The sequence below is a fragment of the Olea europaea genome, chromosome 8 (assembly GCF_002742605.1).
Source record: "Olea europaea var. sylvestris chromosome 8, O_europaea_v1, whole genome shotgun sequence".
Lineage (NCBI taxonomy): Eukaryota > Viridiplantae > Streptophyta > Magnoliopsida > Lamiales > Oleaceae > Olea > Olea europaea.
The window spans coordinates 14,707,156-14,733,666 of record NC_036244.1 but is presented as its reverse complement, the minus strand read 5'-3'; the positions used below and the strand labels follow the sequence as shown (position 1 = coordinate 14,733,666).

Here is a 26,511-nt window from a genome sequence, read left to right as displayed (position 1 = left end):
CTCTGTTAGATACTCTCATGCAGTATGCGATTTACTGTCTATTTTGATCATGAACTTCTCAAACTCTTCAAAATTGTAAGCTTCTGCAGCTTTCCTAAACAATGCAACGATGCCCTTGTCTCGATACCTAGTTTTCAGGTTTCCCTGTATATGGTACATACAATAACCATGATGTGCCTCGGGAGAGACTTTGACGATACCATTTATTATTGACCGCCATCGACCGGTTACGAATGCAAGGTTTTCGACATCCCCAATTACTTCCTTCAACTTCATGAAAAACTAACTCATCGCTAGATCATTTTCTCCGTCAACCATGTCGAACGCAAGAGGGCAAATTTGGATGTTGGCATCTTGACATGTTGCAATAATCAATTACCCCCATATCTTGCCTTAAAGGTTGTACCGTTGACTAGGATTAGGGGTTGTATTGCGTTTCGAAATCCTCGAGCACATTGTCCAATGACCATAAAGAAATACTTGAAGTGATTATCGTCATCCTTCACAATAAAAAGTGTCGATCCAATATTAATTCTTCCCATGTTATAGTAATACCTAGCCAATGTAAATAAACAATAATCATAATTTAGATAATCTATTCAATATGAAATGAATAGAAAAATAAACAATTCAATTAAATAATTAATTACATATCAAATAAACAATTGAATTACATAATTACATAAACAATTGAAATAAAATAATTAACAATTAAAATAACAAAGAAATAAACACATAAACAATGAAATACCTGGCCAATTTAGCATAACTCTCCTCGGTCGAGCCCGTCAAATCCTCCAATGCACATTTTTTGGTCTTCCAAACCTTCGATAGCTCATAACTACACCGTACTCTCGTCGAACGTCATTAATGATGTTCGAGGGTTTGTAGATCGTTCGTAGGTCCTGAAACTTGTGCATTATTTCTCGACCAATGAACAATGATCCAACTTGCCTATGATCATTTCAACGAATACCTACTTCGCAAGTATGTTCCCGTGCATACTTACGAACTACAAAGAATTCATTCGTGTATATTTTCGTCGCTCACAAACGCTAATGACAACTGTCGTCAACACAGATAATTGTATACATCGACTTGTTTGATTTCTTCACTTTAAACTCGAAGTTATGCCTTAAAGCAATCTGGTGCACAACTTCTTGCAATTCTTTCTTTGATTCGAACAGTTGCTCGACATACACATCTTCATCATCGAGAATCACACGTGAACAATTAGAGGACCGTGTATTCGGTCCGGCCTGTGAGCTCCCACCCGACTCATGTCTCCTATGGGATAAAGCAATCAAATCCTTGTTTGTAAATGCGTTTCATTCTCGTTGTCTTCAACTGTCGATGAAATTCTGTATGTAACAATGTAATCATGGTAAGTAGCAGTGGTCTTGGGAATAACCACATCATCTTCACGAACAATCTGAATTGTATCCCAAACATCATTTACATTACGATTCTCCTCATCGAAAACTTCGTGTTCACCATCGGGGGCATTCTTCCTCAATAAAGTTACACAAATAGGAGTCGACTTTCGACTTTGGTTCAATTTAATTAGACGCTTTATCTCCACTTCAGAAGTAACTTTCATAGGTGGAATCGAAATGGTTGAATGCTTATGAAACAAAAATTCCAATTCCATATCGTACTGAAAGGGATCAACGTTAAACATGTTTTATATATCATGGTACATTTTTGTAGACGATGTACATGTGTTATAAAAATTGCTTTAACCTCATTTCCTTCACTCGTCCATTTCCATTCCTATTGAGTATTTTTATTCTTCTGAATTTCATCGAAGTAAAAAATTGTGACACATGTTGATGTCATATCTGTCACAAATTAAAAATATTAGATAATAGATTAAATATAAGGAATTAATATATAATTTTTTAAATTGTTCTTTTCATATTTAATTTAATTTTATAGTTATGATAATTCATTGATTATTTTAATTGTTTCAAAAATATTTATTTCAATTAGTATTAAATATTAATTAATATTTACTTCAATAAACTACATTAAATATGAACAAATAAATTATAAAATATTAAACATTAAAAAAATAAATAAATAACCAAAAAAATTTAAAAAAGGGCAGCCCGGACTTTCTAGGCTGGATGGAAACAACCGGGGCTAGTTGGAAAAGGTCGCCCCGGACGTCTGGGTAAGCTGAATTTTTTTTTCAACGAAATACTATGAATTTTTCCTAAAATAATATGAATACAGATAAATTTTTTTCTTTGTTTTTGTTAAAAAAATAATACATTTGCATTTAATAATGTAATAATTCATCTGCCTTTGTTGAAATAAGATTTAAAGATTCAAACAGTATACTATTTTAACTAAAATGAAATTAAAAATAGTTATTTACACTTACCAATTTCGAGTGCCGATTGTGAATAATGGTTTTTTGTTGAACTTTTGATATTTTGTGAGATTTCAGTATTCTAGCAGATGGAAGAGGAAATTTCTTTTTAACTATATTAAAAAATTGATAAGTAAAATTGATTTTGAAATTTATGTGAGGAAGTGATTGAATTTATTTAAACTTGTAAGGGTATTATTGTTTTTCCAAAAATTAACAAATTTTTGTACTTATGAAACATAATAGGGGAAAATTGTCTTTTTCAACACAAGAGGCCAATATGGTGAATGAAAAAAACAATGGTCAAAATACAAAACTTGTTATTTTACTCGGCCAATTTGAAAAGTACCCCGTCCTTCTACCAAAATTTTACCGTAACGCCCTCCGCCATCCTCTGCGCTCCCACTTTTCTTCTGCTACACATATCACTAACCCTAAATAAGAATAATTTCTCACTTCCGGGCTCTTGCGCATTATTTTCCATTACGGATCCGTAACGTGGTAAGACTCCTTTTTCGTCTTTAATTTTCCGTTTCCAGTTCGATTGTAGCCTCTAGGATTATTTTCAAATAGCCAAGAGAAAGCAAGATACTTGAGTGATTAATCTGGTCTTAATCATTGATAAGTGTTTGCTGTCTGCTGATTAGCTTGTTTTCAGATTTATTATTATTATTATTATTATTATTATTATGGGGGTGGCGCGGGAGGTTTATAACCTATGAAATTAAGCTAATTCTGGGAAATTTTAGGGTACCCTTGCAAGAGAATGGAACATCTTATCTGCATACTTTATTCCGTTGAACCGTATTCTTGAAAGTACAATAAGTCACATAAATTCATGTCAGTAAAATTGTTTCAAGGACATAACATGGCTAGGTGCGAAGTTCATGTACTCTAAGATGAACGTTGCGTTTTGTGAAGCATTGTACAATTAATAATATGATAAATATTAAAAGAACGTTCTTATCGGATTTGCTTGTACAACTGTAACTGAAATAATAGCTTTAGTAGCATTGCCACTGAGGACCTTCAATGAATTATGCTGAAAATGAACCTCGACAGCAATCTGAATCTATGTTTTAACAGTTTGAATCTGTTGCTGATGTCTACATATATTCTGCATTATGTCTTCTTAAATTAATTTCTTACACTAATATAAACTCCAGGTATTACTTCAATGATTCGATTGGTCCTATCTCACGGTGGAGAGTTTAGCCATGACAATAACTCGTGGAATTGGAATGGAACGAAGACCACATCTCTTCTGGTAAAAAGAAATATAAAATACAAAGAACTGCTTGATAAAGTGATAGAGCTTCTCCAAGTTGATTGTAGTCTTTTCAAGGTTGTGATGAAGTTTAAGGTCCCTGGAATGTCAGATATGTCTATACCTCCTGCTGAGATATGCAAGGATGATGATGTTGATTGGTATATTTCGGTATACCAGCAAACCCCACTGTGCGTTAGTACTATAAGAATGATTACAATGGAGTCAACACAAGTTGTTGAAGTGGGAACTAATCAAATAACTGTTGAGGCCCCTAAGATAGAATGGTCGCGTGAGCATGTTTCTGATGCACAATTTAACCAACATTACAACAATGAAGGAAATTTCAATGCATTTAATTCAGCTGATCACAATTGTCCGCGAGAACCTGGTCCTGTGAATCAGCTATGCGACATCGATGATGTCCACGGTGGCATTGAGGATGATTGCATGATTGGAGTGGATATTATATCTGATAACCACGATGGTGCTCATGAATCTGCAGATCATGCTTCTATTGACAGTACACCTAGTGCTGCCCAGGTTGGCAGCACTGGTGGTAGTAGCATTCCATTTGATGCTACTGTTGAGTCAGGTATTGACACTGGAGATGTTCAGGTCAACAAACTATACAAGAGTAAGAAAGAGTTGCAAACAAAGTTGCATATGCTTGCACTAAGAAAAAATTTTGAGTTCAAGGTAAAGAAGTCAAATAAGAATATTTTTACAGTGATTTGTATCAATGATGACTGCCAGTGGCGCTTGAGGGCAACAAAGCTCAGGGAGTCGAACTTCTTCTTAGTTCGGAAGTTTTCATGTCAACATACATGTTCTTCAGATTTTGGGCATAATAGCCACAGACAAGCTAGCAGCTGGGTTATTGGAAGACACATCATGCAGAAGTTGCGAGAGCCGAACCAATCATTGAAACCAGCTAGCATCATTGACTTCATGCGACAAGAGTTTGGTATCAATATAAGTTACCAGAAGGCCCGAAAGGCTGTGGAGCATGCGCTTGAGCTTATTAGGGGCTCACCGGAGGAAAGTTACCAGAAGCTGGCTTCATATTGCTACATTCTAGAAAAGAATAACCCTGGCACAACTACGTGTATCGAGACTGACAGTGAGAACCGTTTCATGTATTTCTTCTTGACATTTGGTCCAAGTATCCGGGGTTTCCATTCATTTATGCGACATGTTGTATGTGTTAATAGTACCTATTTAAAATCTAAGTACCGTGGGACTTTGCTTAGTGCCACGTGTCAAGACGGCAACATACAAATGTACCCTATAGCATGGGGTATAGTGGAATCTGAAAATGATGCATCATGGCTGTGGTTTATGTTGAAGTTACGAGAGCAAATTGGTGAGTCTGATCAACTTGTGTTCGTTTCTGATCAAAATAACAGCATTGCTAGTGCGATAAAAACTGCATTTCCACAATCTCATCATGGGTATTGTATGGGGCACATGGAAAATAACATAAAGTCAAAGTTTCACACGACTGGCATCTTGTCTTTGTTCAAGTCAGCAGCTCAAGCTTATTGTGTATCAGAGTTTCAGAGCTTAATTGGAGATATTTACAGGAAGAATGAAACTGTTGGCACATACCTGGAGGATACAGGTTTTGAGTACTGGTCTCGAGCACACTTTAAAGCTAATCGGTACAACATTATGAAAATAAATAATGTCGAGTCCTTAAATTCATTGCTGAAGCACCAACGAGATTATCCAATTACTGCATTGATAGAACATATTCGAACATTTATGCAACAATGGTTTTTTGAGAGACGCACTGAAGCAGAAGAGTGCATGACCCCGTTGACCCCAAGACTAGAGGATGATTTCCGCAAAAAGATTGATGCAACGGCAGTGTTGCAAGTGCAGCCGGTAACACTTTATGAGTTTCACGTCGGTATGGACACAAATATGCATGTTGTGAACCTTGCAGAGAAGAGTTGCACTTGCAAGGAGTTTGACTTATTACAACTTCCATGTGAGCATGCACTTGTGGTTTCAAGGTTGAGAGGGGTAGCACTCGACACATTGTGCTCCCCATATTACACAACTCTCTGCTGGAGAGAAGCTTATGCTGAACCAATACATCCAGTAGACAACGAAAAGGACTGGCAGATCCCAGAGGAGGTCCGAACAAGGGTTATCTTACCTCCATCCATGCGGTGACCTTATAGATGACCAAAAAGAAAAGGTTAAGGTGGACCGTTTATACATAACAATAGAAACTCTTCACATTAAAACCATAAAGGACAATCAAAATAATTCTTTTTCTTGATGAATGCTTGAGCTTTTGTGAATGCATATTTTATTTGTTGGGTGACCTTTTCGATATTCAGAAAAAAATTCTTATTTTCTATATTTACTTTTACTTTTTGTGTCATTCTGTCACTAGCCATTAGTTTCTTCCCGTCCCTGTGTCGCCTTATTACTTCCTTTTGAGAATTTAGCTTGAATGTATTCCAATTAACCAGAAGCACTGAAAAGAAATAAATCTTGCTTTTTGTTGATTTTGAAACAAATCTAGTATGTATACTTGTCTATGGGGTGATCTAAAGGACGGGCTGCTATAGACTTTTGTTTGTGTATATGGGCCAATTGCACTAATATGTGATTTACCTTTATTAATGATTGGTCAGAAGCCGTTTGGGCTATAATAAATCTAATCACACTGGTAGCAAAGAATTTATTGATGGTGCTATGCCTGGGTAGTAAAAATTTCACGGCATAACCAATGACCAAGTTGTTTGGGGTTTTGCAGCATACAAAAACCAGATTTAATAACACCTAAACAGTTCTGATTGAGATTTACTACAATATTACTACCGGACTTGATTTTCTTGAATTTTTCCAGAGCTTTGTAGGTGTAATAGTATTTCATTTACTAATGTCACTATATTGTCTTCACTGGAAACCTAATACTATATTTATGGAAATTCTTGTAGATATCACTGTTCTTAAATATAATTCAACTTTCAGAAGTTTTAGATTTCCTTTTTCATATTGCAGAAGTTTGCACTTGTTCTTTTGTATAGAAACTTCCTCTCCCGAATCCTAATATGTGCGTCTCCATTTCTTTGTTTTGTAGACTGCAGCAGTATGCTTTGGCTTGGTACCTGCCCCTCCTGTAAAGCAGTTATTGATTACTAATTACACTTGCTATCAAGTAGTACAATCTAGTAACATGGCAATCGAAGAGGAACCCGAAGTCTATTAGACAATCTTTCCCAGTAAGTCTGCTTTAGCATCTTTGCTAAATTGAGAGATCAGTGCTGTATTTGCAGTCATGGGGAAGAAGGTGAGTAAAGGGGAGAATTCTGCAATTGGTAATACTGCATATTTTGTAAAAGAAAAGGAGCAGTTTTTATGATAAATCATAGCATCACATTTTGTTTTGTCACATTGATGAAGCTCTTATTGTACATATTCTTCTGGTTAGACTTTTAGATTTAGAATTGATGAAGCATGTTTTATTATTTGTGAATATTGAAAATTGCACTTGGGTTGTACATATTCTTCTGGTTAGACTTTTAGATTTAGAATTGATGAAGCATGTTTTATTATTTGTGAATATTGAAAATTGCACTTGGGTTGTACATATTCTTCTGGTTAGACTTTTAGATTTAGAATTGATGAAGCATGTTTTATTATTTGTGAATATTGAAAATTGCACTTGGGTTGTACATATTCTTCTGGTTAGACTTTTAGATTTAGAATTGATGAAGCATGTTTTATTATTTGTGAATATTGAAAATTGCACTTGGGTTGTACATATTCTTCTGGTTAGACTTTTAGATTTAGAATTGATGAAGCATGTTTTATTATTTGTGAATATTGAAAATTGCACTTGGGTTGTACATATTCTTCTGGTTAGACTTTTAGATTTAGAATTGATGAAGCATGTTTTATTATTTGTGAATATTGAAAATTGCACTTGGGGGTTATTCTTGGCTGCATGCAAAAATTGTTTGGGTTACAAAAATGTGTTTATTCACATTGTTTTTACATTATTCAGGCAATGAATATATTGCTGAATTATAGTAGAAATGCTGGAGCTATGATGCACAAACACGTGTTTGACACGATAAGTGTTGGATACGTCGACACACGATTTTTTAAAAAAGTATTGATACGACATTTCGTCGACATATTGATTAAATTCTTTAAAATTCTTTTTTTATATGGTATAAGCCACCTTTGGTTTCCATTATTTGAGATTTTAATTTCTGGACTAATATTTCTTGGAGAATGAGTAATTGAAAATGAAGAAAAATTTTTCAGTTTATGTGTAATATTATTTTATTGGAGACTGTGTGATTAGAGAAGAATGTGTTAAAATTTTTAGGGAGGCCAAACAATAGATAAATTTAATTTTATACTTGTTATCATTTTTTTTTTTTTTGGGAAATATTGCCCCGTTTGATCCCCATTTTTTTAGAAAATGAATTCTTCAACAGTGTTTTGACATAATTTTAACCACACATTCTTCAATAAAATAATATTACACGCAAATTCAAAACTTTTCTTTATTTTTTAACCACACATTTCACATCAATACATTATTCAAAAATTCATTTTTCCCATCAAAATGGGGTTCAAACAAGGGCATTATTTACTAATAACTTTGAGTTAAAAATTTATAATATTTTTAATAAAAAATGAAAAATGATTATGGTAGAGTGTTTGAAGAGTGTTGGTATGGACACGTATTGAACATAGACATGTTACTCTAATTGAAGTATTTGTGTAATAGTGTTGCAGAAAATTTTATTTTTGTTACAAATTAATTTTGGATAATAATTTTAATGATTTCAAAGCCCAAAAGGAATTATAATCAACTGTTGAAATTTAAGAAAATTAGGAGAGATCTTTACAAGTGAAAAATGATTATATATATATATATATATTTATTTATTTATTTATTTATTTATTTATTTTTCAAATGTGTGATTAAAAAACAGAGCAAATATTTCTCATCCCGAAAGGAAAGTCAATTTAAAAAAAATAAAATAAAATTATCATCAAATATTTGTTTCCCTTGTGTTGTAATTATTCTTATACCTCAAACATAATCAAGGCATAAATTTGGAGACTAATAATACATTTTAGATTGCTTGCCTAGATATGGTTCCATTTAAATAGGGACGTGGTTGCAAATTTATGAAAAATTGGAGATACGTATGTCATAAATTAAAGGTTGTGGGTAGAAGCGCAAAAGGGTTAAAAGATTTTTAAAATAAAAAGAATTATTATTTCGTGAAAATTCTCAAGAAAGAATGAAACGTGGGCAATCTTTCTCTGTTCAAAGGAATGGAGCTCCGCTTTAACCCGACAATGCAACAAGCCCGACTGAAGCGGATCCACTATAAACCGGAGGAAATTGTTGGAAATGATCGGATAACCCATCCCTATTTCCAAAGTAACCTTTAACCGCCTTTTTAATTAAAAAAAAATCGAATTTAAAACTTAAAATCCCAAAATACCCCTCGGCTTCTCACAATACTGAAAAAAGCAAGGTCGATTTCCAGTCGGTCGGAGAACTTGCTAGTCCATCGCCGACGAACTACTTCTTGTTAAGGTAACCATTATTTGGTTGGATTAATGTTTAGATTTTGGTTAAAGGTGTGAATGATTTATTTGTTGGAGATTTTTTCAATATATTTTTGTTTATATAAGTAAAATAGGGTTATATAGTGTAAAAAATGGTTGGTTTTTTGAATTTCGAAGCTTTTCTCGTTGAAAAATCACCTGAAATGATGATTTTCCGGCGAGAAAGGTTGAAGAAGGCCGGCTGCTAGTGCAGCCGGCATTTTTGGCTTACACCCGACTGTTAATAATCGGGTAACAGTCGGTATAATAGTCGACCCATACCGACTATTAGCAGTCGGCCGCCCAAACCAACTGCAGTTTGGGCAGACTGTCAGTCTGACTGTTGGCCCATTTTTATTTTTATTTTGCCCAATTTTTTTTTCACATGTAATTTAATAATTTAATTTTAAATATTTATTATTATTTGGTTTTAATAAATAATAAATTATTTAGTTTGTCGAATTTAAATAAAATTGTTACGACTAAATTTAAATATAATTTTTACATTTAATTTTTGTTTTAATATTTATTTTTATTTTTTCGTTTTTGGTAAATAATAATTTGAAATAATTGTTGAAAATTTAATTTGAAATTTAATATTTAATATTTAATATTTATTTTTATTGTTAGTTTTTCATAAATAATATTATTTTCATTCATTGAATTTAAATATTTTTTGAACTTGAATTGATTAAAAAATTGTGATAATTGAGAAAAATTGACATTATTGATAATAGGATAAAAAAATTCACATTATTGATGATTTTAATTATTATGAATCTGCGTCTTGTGTATTGTAGTTACAATTTCGTTCGCTAAATTTTCTGTTATTACTATTATCACTTGTACAATGTTCTAACATTTTGAATTTTTACGGAATGGATTATCATCTTGACGCAGAGTTGAGACAGATGACAGGCAAAGTTACGTAGAATAGTAGTTTTGATAGTTTCACAGCTGTGTTAGAGCTACTTGATGATCAGCATGCTGATATGTTGCGCCAATCCTTCCTGTGGCCCTTGTACCCGTTGAGAGATCTGTAGTACTTGAGTTAGATTACTGATGCACCTCTATGTTGATTGCTGAGTCTAGTCGACAGCGATGTCCTCCACTTCGCAAACAGGGGTAAAATTGCCAGTTTTTCGATGTTCGAGTTTGCTATGATCACGAGATTAAAGATTACGGGCGATGAAGCAATTGGTGATGGGACTCAGAGAAGAAATAGGCTTCATGATGCTTACTTCGAGGGACAGGGTACTGTGCTTCCTACACAGCTGTTGGACGCAATCAGGAGGTGTGATCAGATGTTAGACAGACTAAAGTTAGGTCTGGTCTACATCCTTGAGAGCGTGGTGCTGTGTCACCATAAGAAGACTGCGATTGACCTCTTCCATCTGGAGATCGTTGACGACATCGATCGTTTCAACGACTATCCGTGGGGCCGGAGATGTTTTGAGGACACTGTACACGTATTTACCAGATCGCACTCGAAGAGAAAGGGAGCCATACGTAAGTACGACACCTATGGATTGCCCCTAGCGGTGCAAGTAAATGGTTAATATAATGAATGTTAAAATTATTTTCATATTGAATTTATATATAATAATTGTATGTGTTGCAGATTTGGGCGTATGAGGTCGTCCCCATATTGGATGCCCGCTTTGTGAGGCGAGGGGAGACATGCTGCACTCCGATGCACCATTGGAGAGCATCTTGATCGGAGGGATGTCCCACTGGGAAACAGTTATCGGCTATCCTCGACGACCCTTAGGTGAGTATTATGTATTTGTAATTTATATTGTGTGTGATTTAACTTCTGATTGCATGATCGTTAACTAGTTCAAATGTTAATATGTCAGCTTGAAGTCATAATTGAGTTGACGCCGTCGATGGAGGAGGAAGCTCAGGGTCTTGTGCGTTAATTAGGCGTTTCGCACACCCAAGACGACCAGATGTCCGATTCGATCCACGACCGAGATTGGATGAGCGAATTGAATAAAATCTATTGATTACCGTTTTGTACGAGTTAGCAATTACGGATTAAGTTAATAATTTGTAATGTTGTTGCTTGTGTAGGAGTGTGATCCAGTTGATCGACGATCACCTCCGTCGAGGACATCACCACCTCTGCCGTCGAGGGCATTTCCTCTGCCTCCCCAGTCCAGAGACCTTTCATGTGGATCTCCCACACGTAGTCAGAGGCACTATTTTGATGATCTGTACGCCCGTCTGAGTAGATTTATAGCGGGGCAGGTCGACGGGCTGCGTCGAGAGATGATAGAGAGGGTTGATGATCTGGGATGAAGGTCGAAGGTTTGTCGAATGAGATTGCAGCACTTCGAGGTGATATAGACGGTAGGCGATGGGTTGACGGAGACGGTGATTGAGGGGGTGATCGAGAGGGTGATAAGGATGGGGGTGATAGAGATAGGGGTCTTCGACAGTCATACACACATGATGATGATGATGCATGAGAATCGTTTATTTTATCTGTGGAGAGCGATGGGACGGGGGCAATGGCAGAGAAGGGAGGCCCGTCGGGGAGGGAGACGGTGGCAGATGAGGGAGTGGCCCCGTCGGGGACGGAGACAGTGGCAGATGAGGGGATGGAGGAGGTGGCAATCCTTGGGGTGGAAGAGGTGACAGTGTATAAGGTAGAAAAGCATGTTGTTGACATGTCGGAGACGGCGGTCGGCAAGAGGCCGAGAGTGCCGTCACAGCACGTCGTCTCTCCTTTCACGGCTGAGGCGAAGAGAAGGAGGTTCGTCGATGGGATGTACCCCAATCTATTTCGAGAGGTCGACCATGCCAAGTGGAAAGCATTTGAGGCTAAGTGGCGAAAAATGTTGCCCGGGTAAGTATTATATGATTTAGTAGACTACCAGAACTCGTATATGCTTTGTTTAATATTTTTTCTATTTTATCCAGAGCCACGCACATGATAGCCGGAAAGACGATATTGGATGTATAAAAGTGGTTCCATGATGTCACCACTCAGGAGGCTTGGCTCGCCGACGATGTAAGTGAAGTGTTATTGTTACTTTTTATATACATTATGTTTAATTTGGTAAATGAAATAAGTATTTATGTCTTTGTTTTCCTTGATGTAGCACATCGACATGGCCATAGACTTGTTGCGCGATCGAGTTGAGAGATATCCACAATCATTCCACAAGCCTGGCCGCATAATACTGAACACCGAGTTCTTCCGTGTCGTTACCATTGAGTATCAGTCACTCCAGCTTTTAGGTAACGAGTACGTGCTTCTCGCGTATATGCTCGAGTGGGTCATCGAGCTGTCACCGAGTATTGCGGAAAAGACATGGGAGGGTTGTACACATTTGTACATTCCAGTTATCGCGAATCAACACTGCATTGCACTGGAGATCGTGTTCCCTGATTCGACGATATATGTGTACGACCCCGATCATTCATGTCTGACACAGGACAACTCGAGCAGATCTTAGAGCTGGTGACTATGATCATTCCTATGATGGCTAGACATGCGGGCTTGACTGTGGATGACAAACTAGCCATCGTACGAGATACGACGACGGCAAGACAATCTATATTGTAAGTCTTTGTAATCTTTTTTTTTTTTAATTTAGTAATCAATTCATACGTAATTGGAACCGAACTAACACATATTTGTTTATTTGCAGGGGTGACTTTGGGATTTTCGCAATCAAATACATAGAATTTTTTAGTATAGCATATAAGGTTAATGGAATCAACCAGTCATGGATACAGAATTGGCGAAATAAGTTAGCGTGTGATTTATATGAATTTAATTGTGATCCATAAATTATTTGTATATATTTTTTGTAATTAATATTTGTAATTATTTTTTGTGATTATTTGTAACTATTTTTCGCAATTGTTTGTAATTATTCATGTAAATACTGTTTATTTTAATGTAAATACTATTCATTTCAATGTAAATACTATTCATTTCAATGGAAATACACAATGCTCTAACGATCATTTAGGGGAACCTGATTTGTACAAAATTGGCGAGTATGTCCTACTGATTTATACCTGCTACACCTACACGGTCGAAAAAACTCTCCAGTAGATGGTATTCTAGAAGTACTTGGATGTCCAGGACCACGTGGTTCAATGAGAGGTGGCGACAATGTATTGAACGGGCAAATATGATCGGGAACTTCCTACTCTGCTTCGTTTGGAAGCGGAAATATGGTTTCAACATACACAGCTCTCCAGTTTTCAGCAGTGTAATAAGAAGAGCACAATGTTCTCGCTGCAAATCCTCGATACATAGCCACCGTAACTACATGCTCACATGGAAAACTCTCTAACTGAAATTGTTTACAAGTGCATGTTCCATCACTTAAATCTACCATGTTTACCGTATGACGTGCATATTCCACAGAAAAGCGCAACTCGTCTAATGGTTCGACATTTAACTTTCTCACAGCCTCTGTAGCCTTGAAGAGCTTCACCTCTTGTGCTGGAGCTAGCACGCTTGTGCAATTATGTGATTCCGCACGTCGATCGTGAAACCACTGCTGCAGCTTCGTACGGATATTCTCAATCAGTACGAGAATGGGTAATCTCGATCCCTCTTAAATAATGCATTGAGAGACTCTGCGTTATTTGACGTCATCATGTTGTATCGACATCCTGGAAAATATGAGCACACCCAATGTTCAATCCCCATTTTCGTTAAATAGTCCCATGCGGGCCATGATTTGCTTCCTATTTCAACCATGTACCTATTACACTCTTCAATATTGTAAGCTTCGGCCGCTCTCCTAAACAATGAAACGATGTCTTTACCTCGATACCTAGTCTTCAAGTTGCCTTGTATATGGTACATGCAATACCTACGATGTGCATCGGGAAAAACATTAGCAATACCATTTATTATAGACTGTCCTTGATCGGTGGCAAATGCAAGGCCCTCAACTTCTCTGATTACTTCCCTGAGCTTTGTGAAGAACCAACGCATCGACAGATCATTTTCGTTATCAACTATGCCGAATGTAAGAGGGTAAATTTGAATGTTGGCATCTTGACATGTAGCAATAATTAACTTGCCTTGGTATTTGGATTTCAGAGTTGTATCGTCGACTAGAATTAGGGGTCGCATAGCATTTCGAAATCCCCAAATGCATTGTCCAAGAGCCATAAAGAAGAATTTGAAGCAGTTATCGGCCTCCGTCTCAATAAAAAATGCCTAGCCAAGATTAGTTTTCTCCATGTTATGGCAATACCTGGCCAATTTAGCATAGCTTTCCTCTGCCGAGCCCATTAAATCCTCCAACGCGCATTCTTTGGCCTTCCAGGCCTTTTGGTAGCTCATGACTACTCCGTACTCTCGACGAACATCGTTAATAATGTCTAATGGTCTGTAGATTGTCTGTGGATCCTGATACTTGTACATTAACTGTCGACCAATAAACTAAGCTCGGGCTTGCCTGTAATGATTGCGACAAACTCCCACTTCACAAGTATGTTCTCATGTATATTGGTGAATTATGAAGCACTCATTCGTGTCCATCTTCATTGCTCGCAAACGCCAACTGCTACTATCATCTACGCATGATAGCGTCAACAACGACCTATTCGATTTTTTCACTCTAAACTCGAAGTTGTATTTCAGTGCAATTAGGTACACGGCTTCTTGCAAATCTTTCTTTGTTTCAAACAGTTGCTCGACATACAAATCCTCATTATCAGGAACCACACGTGAGGAGTTAGAGGATGGTCCACTCGATCTAGCCCCCGAGGTGCCACCCTACTCATGTCTCTGTCGGGATAAAGCAATCAAGTCCTCATTTGTAAAAATATTTGCATTTTCATTCTCATTGTGACGAGCAGTGGAGGGGATTTTTTGTGCAACTATCTCTGAAATAACCACATCATCTTCACGAGCTATCTCCACTGTATCTCAAAAATCATTAGCATTGTGATCCCCACTTCCCGGGTCTACTTGTTCATCTTGGACGACATCCTTCCTTACTAAAGTCATGCAAAGATGAGTCGTGTACTTATTGTTCAATTCAATCAGATGATTCACTTCATCAACCGAAGAAATCATTATAGGTGGAATCGGAACTGATGCATGCTCGTTGAATTTAAATTTCAATTCCATGTTATACTGAGAAGGATCAACATTCAACTTGTTCTGTAAATCATTATAGAGTTCTGCATACGATGTATCTGATGATATGGAAATTGCGATACCACCACGTTTAGCACTTGTCCATTTCCATACCCATTGGTCTCTTTCGTCCAATTCAAAATCATCAAAATAACAAATTAGGACTACAACCATATCTGCATGTCGAAACAGAATTTTTAATTACAAGAAAAATATCAACAACAATAAAAATAACCTAAAAAAGAGAGAAAAAAGAAAACAGTGGGCAAACAGCCGGCTGTTAAATAGCTGTCAAACTGTTTGGCCGACTATTTTTTGGCTATTTGACCGGCTGTTTAACAGCCCGTCAAACAGTCGATTCGCCGGCGTTGGCATTTATGCAGCTGAATTTTTTCTGGTCAAATACTTAAAAAATTACAGATCTATTAAATTTTTTTATCTACTAATCATTAAATGTCGAAATACAATTTATCAATTTAAACATACAATAATTTAACGAAAACAAGATTAAATTTGCGTATATAAACTTACCGAACCGACGAGATTGATGTCCACAAATTTTTCGACTTCTAATTTCGATAAATATTTCAATTTCTGCAGTTGAAGCAGATGAAAGATGATAGTGTTTTATTTATCTGTGTTGGAGTAAATAGATAAGAAATGTAGGAAGTGTTTGGTTTTTATTTGTTCAGTGAAAGGGTATTGATGTTTTTAAAAAAAATCAACTTTTGTAATTGTATAATGTATTTAAGAATATTTTTGTCTTTTAACATTGGATAGGCCATTTTCATAATATCCCTTTTTTGAGAAGTCAACGTGAAATTTAGTTGATTTGACTAGGTAAATATTAAAATTACCCCTATGAACCAAACTCGGTAAAAAAATTTGCAGATTCACGTTCACAATCTACTTTTCAAATTTGTTCTTCCTCCTTCCAACCTCCCTTTGTAACTCCATTTGTTTGTGTATATATACATGTATCATTTATGTATTTTGATTGGAATATAAATTGTAATGTTATATAGAAAGAGAGAGAGGAGCCACGGAATCCATGGATTCTTTGCCATCTGTTTCACCATCTATAGTAACTCCGATCCACCATCAGTGGAGGCGGAGGCAAATCACTTTTTCCTCGACATACATCAAACTAGTTAACAACCTTGGTGTTTCTTCTGTGTCTAGCTTTTTTTTTTTATACCCGAGAGAATCATTTAATAGAAATAAAAAGGTCAGAGTTTCGTGTAAATTGAGTGAAAGAAATGAGAGGGAAGATGAAAATGATAAGAGAGATGAGGAGTTGGAGAGGGCCCTACGCTTGGACGGTACGATTTCGGGGAGTTCTAACGAGTTTGTGAAGCAAGTGTCATCACGCGCTTATGACATGCGTAGGCATCTTCAGCGGAGTTTTGATAGCAGTAGCTACGATGGTAAGGTCTCTCTCCTTTTATTATCGTTGATCATTTTTCAAAATTTGGTTTCAAGTGTAGATATTTTTATATAATTCAATTTAGTACTCGTATTTCAGGCCTTATTTCTTTTTTTTTCTCACAAAATATGACTGAATTTTTCCAAGCCACAATAATAATTTTGACATCTTCGTTACTAATCCATGTCTTATTAGATTTTTTTGATTCTCGACTTTAAGTAGATTTGATTTGAATTTTTAACACAGTGAAAGTTTTAATGCAAAGCAAGTTTAAATGTCGCTATCACAAGTACTACTGGAAGAAAATAAAAATGGCTGCTCCCTAGAACATGATAAGTAAATGCTTTGGAATGAAAAGGTCTTGATGTCTACCTTTCTTTCATGTTGTCTCTCTCATGAAAAGAGAAGTCCTTCTAAGAAGGTTGATCCCTTTTAATGAATTGGTAGTCTTGTTCAGTGGCGGATCCAGAGGGCGGCCGCCCTAGCTGGATCCACCGGGATATTTTTTTTTTTGTTAGTAATAGATTAAATTTTTACCTTATATTGTTGGTAATTGATTTTATTTTCAAACATCCTTGTATCTTATTTAGTGAGAGCCAGACTTAATATACTTCAAGTCTTATGTTCGAATCTTTGTCAATTGATTTGTTATGTATTATTTTTATTCTATAATTTTTACCAAAATTCAATAAGGGAGGGATAATGAGAATTTGAACCCATGATCTCAAGCAAGGGTTATGGTAAACTTAACCATTATTGTACCTCTTGAATTGTGTTACTAAATTTAACAAAATGATATTTGTTCGGTTTTGATTGTTTTAATGCAAACAATTCGAATTCACACTCTTCATTTGAATTATACAAAACTTGGCAACAATGTTATTTAATGAGTTCTATTTATTCTTATAATAAAATTATATATATTCATTTTTAACAAAATAATTGCCATATTTACACTTTAGGCCTTCTTTGATTCCCTTTTTTTTAAAACTACATTTTTCTTTCTTCTTTTCATTCATACATTCTTCAATAAAATGATATTACGCATAAATTCAAAAATTTTATTTATTTTTAGTCACAAATTCAGACGTTCTCTATCAAATCACCATTCCAAAATGCATTTTTTTGCCAAAAAAAATGGATATCAAAAGGACTTTTAATATTTTATTGCAACTAACGGTAAATGGTCAACGACCGCCCGTGCTGACTCAAACTCCTAGATTCGCCACTAGTCTTGTTATGGAGGTGACAAGCTTATCATTTTATTATGTTAGAAAAAGGAATTTGGATGTTCAAAGATTTGAAACTTCTTAACCATTCCAAAATGCATTTTTTTAAAAAAAAAAAAAAAAAAGGATACCAAAAGGACTTTTAATATTTTATTGCAACTAACGGTAAATGGTCAACGACCGCCCGTGCTGACTCAAACTCCTAGATTCGCCACTAGTCTTGTTATGGAGGTGACAAGCTTATCATTTTATTATGTTAGAAAAAGGAATTTGGATGTTCAAAGATTTGAAACTTCTTAAGGTTTTTTCTGTCTATTAGAAAACTTTTTTGAGCAAGAAATATGGAACTTGAGATATTGGTGAGTGAGAAATATGTTTCAACCAAAAATATATTCGGTATTTAGAGTAGGGTAAAGATTAAAGGAGCAAAGGATGCATTTTCTTTTATGAACCTTAGCGCCTGTTTGGTTATGTTAATAATTAGATTTTTAGTAAATTTTGATAAAAGTTAATGAAAAGTGTAGTTGAAAAGTTCATAAAATGTGATGAAAAGTATGGCTGATAAGTTAATAAAAGTTGTCAATCACATGAAATGTGTGATTGAAAATGGGTTTGAAAAATAATGAATTTTAATAAATGGGGGCCAAACAGGGGCTTATGGACATTGGATATGCTTTAGCTTCATCTTGGATTTTGGATTTCTGCAAAATATGTGAAATAATGTTAATTAGGAAACATACATTTGATATGTAAGGCCATTTAGTAATATATCTCCTTTACATTCAGATATTACTACTTTGACACTTTTTAGTTAGACCATCTTCACTTGCTTATAGATGAATATTTCATTCTTGATTAGAAAGACTTTTGTCCTTATCTGGCCATGGCGTCCGAAGAGGACTTGAATGAAGCTAGCACTCTTTAGAGTGGTGTGATCCCATGCTACATAAATAACATCTTGTGGCAATCCCAGTTGTTGAAGCCTGGACAACCTCTCTAAGTCGTATGTTAGTGTGTTGCTCATATTGGACACTTACACTCGGACATCCAGGAAACGCTTTTGACATGTCTTGTTCGTGATCTATATATATTTGAAATTTCCCAACAAGCGAGGGACATTTTTATGAGTATTCCTAGTGATAGAGATTTATTTTTTTTTTTTGCCCAAATTGACTGCACATTTTTGTCTTTTATGCATATAGTAATTGAAAAGTAACCTATTATAGCTTCTACTGACGTTCCTTCCCCCCTAGGCATCACATAGACTTGTAATGGGTCGCAACATGGACACTTAGAAATCAAAAGCTGAAGCCACTTTGTATCACGTCTAATGTGCATCCCCAACTGGAATGTGCAAGCAAGCTGTTTTTATTGACACCAAAAGATAAGTTTCTAGTTTTGCAGGACTTCCAACACTTGATTATTTTGTATGTTCTGTATATGTACTTACTCACAGGGAAAACCAGTTATGTACGATGAGAACTCGTAGAAATCGTAGGTGAGTTGAGGTTCAAGTGTTACCTTTTTTTTTTAATTGCTCAATTATTCTATCTTTACTTGCTTAGAGCTTGTTCTTAATATAGTGAAGTAGAAACAGAGCTCGGACGCCTATTTTCTAGTGGGGGAAAGTGGAGAAATCAGTCCAAGCAGTTGGGAGTTAGCACTAAATTCCAGATGCTTGTCGAGGACATCCAAGAGGGTGTGTGATAGGATTCTGGGATATTAACAACCTATTTAACACCCTTTAAGATGAATGAGAACTGAAACACAGCAAAATACTTCATTAATGCACTGGAAATTACACTAGAAGGATCCGTAATATAAAGAACGGATCCGGAATTACAATGAACAGATTAAAAAATAGAAATAAGGGAATAAAGGTGAACTTTCGAGAGGTCCACTGCTCTCCAGATGAATACCAATTTTCTGCCCTTTTACTGGACTTGACTATCCTTGTTTATAGGTTGCTCTGCTTCTAGATCATTCTCTCAACAGATTACGTAACTGTGCATGTGACCTTCTTTCTCCTTGCATTTCTTTTTCTGCATCTGTCCCTCTGTTGCACTTTTGGTAAGTAATTTGAACTGGGGGTTTATCATTACTCCCTCCTATGAGACTCACCTTGTCCTCAAGGTGGAAGGATGGAAATTGCTGTCTTAGCAGATCTAATGACTCCCAGGTGGCTTCTAGAGGCGGCAGCCCTTTCCATTGTATTAAAACGTCTAGACCCTTGAAGTTGTGGCTAGTCCCTGGTCTCACCCCCAATACTGCCTCAGGTTCCACTAACATTTCCAGCTTCGCACTCAACTGATTAGGCACTTCATCCACTGCATGCTCTACTCCTACTGCTTTGCACAGCTGTGATACGTGAAAAATCGGGTGGATGTTACATGTAGCTGGCTGGGATAATTTATATGCAACTTGTCCAATCTTTTTCAACTGCAAATGGTCCGTAAAATCTTGGAGCCAGTTTCTCATTCCCTCGGGCAGCCAATGTTTTCTGGCGATAGGGTCTAATCTTCAAATATACTAATTTACCAATCTGGAATTGAACATCCCTCCTTTTAGAATATGCTTTACTCTTGATTTTAGCTTGAGCCCTAAGTAACTGTGTCTTCAATTCCTCCAAGACCTTGTCACGTTCCAACAGTTGCTATTCTATTGTTGACACTGGGGTAGACCCTTTCTCAAACCTCAACAATGATGGGGGATCACGCTCGTATATGATCTGAAAAGGAGTTGTCTTGGATGTTGTATGGTAAGAGGTATTATACCATAATTTTGCCCACAGTAACCAGCTGAACCAGGACTTGGGGTCGGATTGAAGCAAAACAACAAAGATATGTTTCTAAGGTGTGATTCAATACTTCTGATTGTCCATCAAACTGGGGGTGGCAAGCGGTACTCCGATTGAGTTTAGTACCTTGCAGTCTGAATAACTCCTCCCAAAAATGACTTATAAAGACCTTGTCTCTGTCCGAGACTATAGACTGAGGTATCCCATGAAGTCGTATCACTTCTTTAACAAAAACAACTGCCACACTTGCTGTTGTAAAAGGGTGTTTGAGTCCAATAAAGTGTCCATTCTTGCTCAAGCGGTCCACCACCACCAAGATTGTATCCATGTTTCCTGACCTCGGTAATCCTTCATTGAAGTCCATGGCAATATCTTTCCATACACGATCCGGAATAGACAGCGGTTGCAAAAGGCCCCCTAGCGAAAGGGCACTATACTTGTGTTGTTAGCAAATGATGCAATGACTGACATGCCTATGGATATCGGACTTCATCCTTTCCTAATAGACATTTGCTGCAATACACTTATAAGTTTTCAGAAACCTGGAGTGTCTGCCTATCTTGCTGTCATGTCCCTCTTGCAATACCAGTGGAATCAATTTCGAACCTCTTGGAAGCAACAATTTCCCTTTAAACAGTAGCTGACCATTCACCAGAGCATAACCTGGCCTGCTTGAAGGGTTCTGAGTGATGTCCTGAATGATGTCCTTTACCTGCGGATCTGATCTTACCTCCTCAGCTAGAGTGTCTAGCTGCATCACTGTAGGAACTGATAACACCATTAAGTCTATCGAAGAACTAACTCTGGAAAGGACATCTGCAGCTTTGTTTTCATTCCCTGTCCGATAATGAATCTCAAATTGGTACCCCATCAATTTAAGTAACCACTTCTGGTATTCAGGATTTACCTCTCGTTGTTCCAATAAAAATTTCAAACTTTTTTGATCGGTGAGCACATAAAATTTTTGGCCCAGTTGTAGTGCCTCCACTTTTGAATAGCGAAGACGAGCCATTAACTCTCTTTCATAAGCCAATTTGATCTTTCCCTTCGGGTTCAACGCATGGCTATAATACGCAATCGGGCGCCGGTCCTGCATCAAGACCGCCCCTAATCCAAACCCTGAAGCATCGATTTCTACAACGAATGGTTTATTAAAGTCAGGAAGAGCCAGAATGGGAATAGTAGACATTGCTACTTTTAGTTTGTTGAAGGCTTGCTCGGCTTCCCATCCCAGTAGAAGTTGTCCTTTTGAAGTCGTTCCGCTAGGGGCCATGCTATTTTGCCATAGTCCTTCACAAAATGACGATAGTATCCCATAAGTCCCAAGAAACCCCGCAATTCCTTCAATGAACTGGGGCTCGGCCAATCCACCATCGCTTGGACCTTTAATTTGTCTGTCGTCACCTCGTGGCGAGAAATGATGTGCCCTAAATACTCTACTTCCGGCTGGTCGAAACTAGATTTTTTGTTGTTGGCATATAACTGATGTTGGAGTAGCACTTGCAATACCCTTCTCAAATGTCTCGCATGCTCCTTTACATTGCAGCTGAATATTAAGATGTCATCAAAAAGCACCAGAACGAATCGCCTTAACTCTTCTCTGAACAACTCATTCATAAGTGACTGAAATGTAGCCGGCGCGTTTGTAAGACCAAACAGTATCACAAGGAATTCATAATGCCCTTCATGTGTTCTGAAGGCTGTCTTAGGGATATCCTCAGGTCTGACCCGTATCTGATGGACCCTGCCTTCAAATCCAATTTCGAGAAGATCGTTGATCCATGTAACTCATCCAATAATTCATCGATTCTGGGAATCGAAAATTTATCTGGCACTGTCACCTTGTTTACTGCTCGATAATCTACACAAAATCGCCACTCGCCATCTTTTTTTTTTTCACCAATAAGACGGGGCTCGAAAATGGACTGGTGCTATGCCTGATAATTCCAGCTGCCAACTTCTCTTTTTTGTTTTTTTGGATATGGGGATAGCGATAGGGCCTCACATTGACGGGAGTCGTCCCCGGTTGGAGAGTAATGGCGTGATCACGATCACGCAATGGTGGTAAACCTCTCAGCTCTTCAAAGACTGAATTAAATTCACTCAGCACCTGCTCAACTTCTGTAGGCATCTTCTGCAATTCTTTTCCACCCTCGACCTCCAAACAGCCCAGTTCAAGAAGTATTCCTTCTCTTTCCCTTTTGAATGCTTTCATCGTAGCCTTCAAAGTGACCAAAGTTTTACAAAGGCTCGGGTCCCCTTTCAAGGTCATGGTAGTGCCCCCAATCTGAAATTTCATCATGAGTGTCCTCCAATCGACTTTTGTTTGACCTAGAGTGGACAGCCATTTCATTCCCAAAATTACATTGGAGCTCCCCAAATCCAAAGGTAGAAAGTCTTCTACCACCTCCATATTCTGAAGTGATAATTGTACTCCCTTGCATACCCCTGCTCCTTGCACTGCTAGCCCAATACCCATGATGATCCCATAGCCCATTGTTTCTATTCTTGGTAAACCTAATTTTCTCACCAGGTCTGCTGATATAAAATTATGACTAGTTCCCCAGTCAATTAACACCACTACTTCCTTCTTCAAAATTTTTCCTTTAATTTTCATAGTGTGAGGCGGTGTAAGTCCTACTACGGAGTTCATTGACAGCTCTACCAACTCCCCGGCCACCGACTTCTCCTCTTCGATCGTTTCTTCCACTGGCTCTTCCACACAGTTGTTCGGCCGCTCTTCATCGCAAACTAGCAAAACTTGCAGTTCATGATTCTTGCATTTGTGTCCAATGGAATATTTCTCATCACAGCGAAAGCATAACCCTTTTTCCTTCTTAGCTCATAACTCGGATTCGCTGAGCCTTTTGAAGGGCGAATTGGCCGCACCGGTCGGCATGGAAAAACTGGTCGTCGCCGACTTGGGGCTAGAGCTCTGGGGAAAAATCTGATTACTTCGTGGTGACGACATGACCCAATTGGAGCTGGGATTTGATCTACTCTTAACGGGTCCATGGGTTTGGAGCGCCTGATTTTTTTCTTCAATTCTTTGGGCCAGTTCCATGATCTGGTCCAACCCTTTGGGCTGCATCACCCTGATTTCGGCCCTAATTTTTGGGCTTAGCCCATTTACGAAATGACCTTCCAAGATAGCTTCTGATTCAAACACCTCTCTGTAAGCTGCCGCTGAGCTTTCTTACCGGAGGGCGAGGAATCGCTTCTCCAAGGTTCCCTCCATGGAAGGCCTAAATCGAGCTCGCATCAGGACCTTGAGCTCATCCCACCTTCGTACCCCCCTTCTCTTCTGCTCCCATTGATACCAAGCTAGCACCCCTTCTTCGAAACACAGACTTGCCATTTCTAATTTCTCTTTCTTTGTTAGTTGGTTTACAACGAAATAGCGTTCTGCCAGGAAAATCCATTCGTCTGGGTTTTTTCCGGTGAACACGGGCATCTCCAGCTTCCTTCCCTTAGTTTTCGATCTCCAATTCCCGCCGGCAGTACCTCCCAACTCCCTACTGTTCGTCTCCAGGCCAGGTGAAATCTCAGAGTGCATAGTATATTTTGAATCTCTCCCTCCATCTTGTCCCTTCCTTTCCTCTACCTTTCCGCATCTTGTCCCTTCCTTTCCTCTACCTTTCCGCCTCCTCCCACTTCGTCCTCATGAAGGTAAATTGCTCGGAGATGATTGCCATGTTTTGCACTCTCTGTAATTCCACTTGCATTCGATCAATTCCCTGTTGCATTCCCTCCAGTTGCTCCTGTAATTTCTGCTGGGTTCCTTCTAAACTCTCCACTCTATCTGTCAAATTCACCATCAGGACCGATCTGCTCTGATACCAGTTGATAGGATTCTGGGATATTAACGACCTATTTAACACCCTTTAAGATGAATGAGAATTGAAACATAGCAAAATACTTCATTAATGCACTAGAAATTACACTAGAAGGATCTGTAATATAAAGAACGAATCCGGAATTACAATGAACGGATTAAAAAAAAAGAAATAACGGAATAAAGGTGAACTTTCGAGAGGTCCACTGCTCTCTAGATGAATGCCAATTTTCTGCCCCTTTACTGGACTTGACTATCCTTATTTATAGGTTGCTCTGCTTCTAGATCATTCTCTCAACAGATTATGTAACTGTGCATGTGGTCTTCTTTCTCCTTGCATTTTCTTTTCTGCCCCTGTCCCTCTGTTGCGCTTTTGGTAGGTAATCTGAACTGGGGGTCTATCAGTGTGCTCGTAAGTTTTGATTCGCATTCTTAATTAATATTTGACCTCTTTTCATTCGATGTCCCTAAGATATATTTGAAAATAACTTCTATTCTTTCCCTCATAGGTGGATCTACATTAGGAGCAGTGAAGTTTGCTATCCCATGCTAAATTTGAAATCCGAAATTTTGCAATAGATTTTTCAAGTCTTTATACAAATAATTTTCAATTTTGCCCTCACAATTATAATTTTGTAAAATTTGCCCCCACAACTCTACTCTCCTAGCTCTATCCCTGCTTTCCCTGATCTACTAGTTGCGATTTGCAAGTATTCATTCATTAACAACTTTCTATTTGATGAAGGTAATCGAAGATGAAAATGAAGCTGTGAGATAGTGTGATTTGCTTGAACGAGGAGGTCAAGATTGTGAAGGTGTTGTCGAGATAGATGCCTCATCTATAAGAAGCTGGGTTTCGTGTGTAAATCCGCCCCTAATTAATATTTTCTAATATTTATCAAAATTTCTCTGCAGGTTTTCGATCTGTGCACTATGAATAGGGCTCTAGCGGTTTTGTTCCGTAGGGGAATAACACCCCGTCGACCTAAAAACCTTAAGCTTAACTTATGGGCACGCAAGCGCTCTCTTGAAGACCAAGAGGACTTCATATGAAACCCTGGTGATTTGGAACACAGTCAATATATTAATAGTTGATTTTGTCATATAATTTTTTCTACAATAAACATTGCAATCAAGATATCGCATAAAAAACCTCTTTTAAAGCTTTCATCATTTGTTTTGTTAATGAGTTTAAATCAACAGATCCCTAATGGAGAATTTAGGTTGGGAATTGGAAATATTAGCATACTACCAAGGATAAAAGTGTAATGTGCGGTCTATTCTTGGCCTTATTTTAGGCCAGCCCAGTGGCCCATGCAGATCGAATCACTTGGGCTTTAAAACAAATTTTTCAAAAGGGAAAATTGTAGCCGAGGTACTATACCTTTATTTTAGTAGCAGACTTTGCCCAAACCTTTCGTTTGTGCCACTGGAGGTACCAAACCTTTCAAAAATTCGCACCCAAAGTCAAAATGGATGGAAACCGTCCATTTGACCTTTAGTTGACCAAGAAAAGTAAATTTTGACCAAATTGGAATGAGTAAAATAATAACTTGATACTTACAATATTAAATAAATTGAACAAAAAAAATCAAAAAATTAAGAAAAGAAATTAAAAAAGGATTGTCTTCTTCAACCTCCCCACCCCATCGCACCCATCCCACCCCACCCCACCATCTTTGTCCCCAATTGCGTGGGTCTACAGCTTCTTCCAGCAAAATTACAAACCTTTTTCCACAGATTTCACCATCTTTTCAAGCTTCCTCTTCCTCTTCTTTTATTGGTCTAAATAGCGCTGATTTTTTTCTATACTACCCCCAGAATCTAGTTTCTGGGCACCATTTCGTGG

At 37.4% G+C, this 26,511-nt stretch overlaps 1 protein-coding gene and 1 pseudogene across 2 annotated transcripts; both read left to right on the top strand.

Moving 5' to 3' along the window:
• Positions 1-2,703: 2,703 nt before the first annotated feature.
• On the top strand, positions 2,704-7,518 carry LOC111398915. 2 transcript variants are annotated; one of them, XM_023026074.1, is made up of 3 exons: positions 2,704-2,878; positions 3,544-5,854; positions 6,748-7,518. In XM_023026074.1, the coding sequence occupies exon 2, from the start codon at positions 3,555-3,557 to the stop codon at positions 5,826-5,828; it is 2,274 nt and encodes a 757-aa protein (XP_022881842.1). In that variant the 5' UTR covers positions 2,704-2,878; positions 3,544-3,554; the 3' UTR covers positions 5,829-5,854; positions 6,748-7,518. The 2 variants fall into 2 exon arrangements, with proteins under 2 accessions (XP_022881842.1, XP_022881843.1); XM_023026075.1 differs by having other exon boundaries at positions 3,544-5,859.
• Positions 7,519-16,426: 8,908 nt separating this feature from the next.
• LOC111398332 lies at positions 16,427-25,715 on the top strand (annotated as a pseudogene).
• The last annotated feature ends 796 nt before the right edge of the window (positions 25,716-26,511 follow it).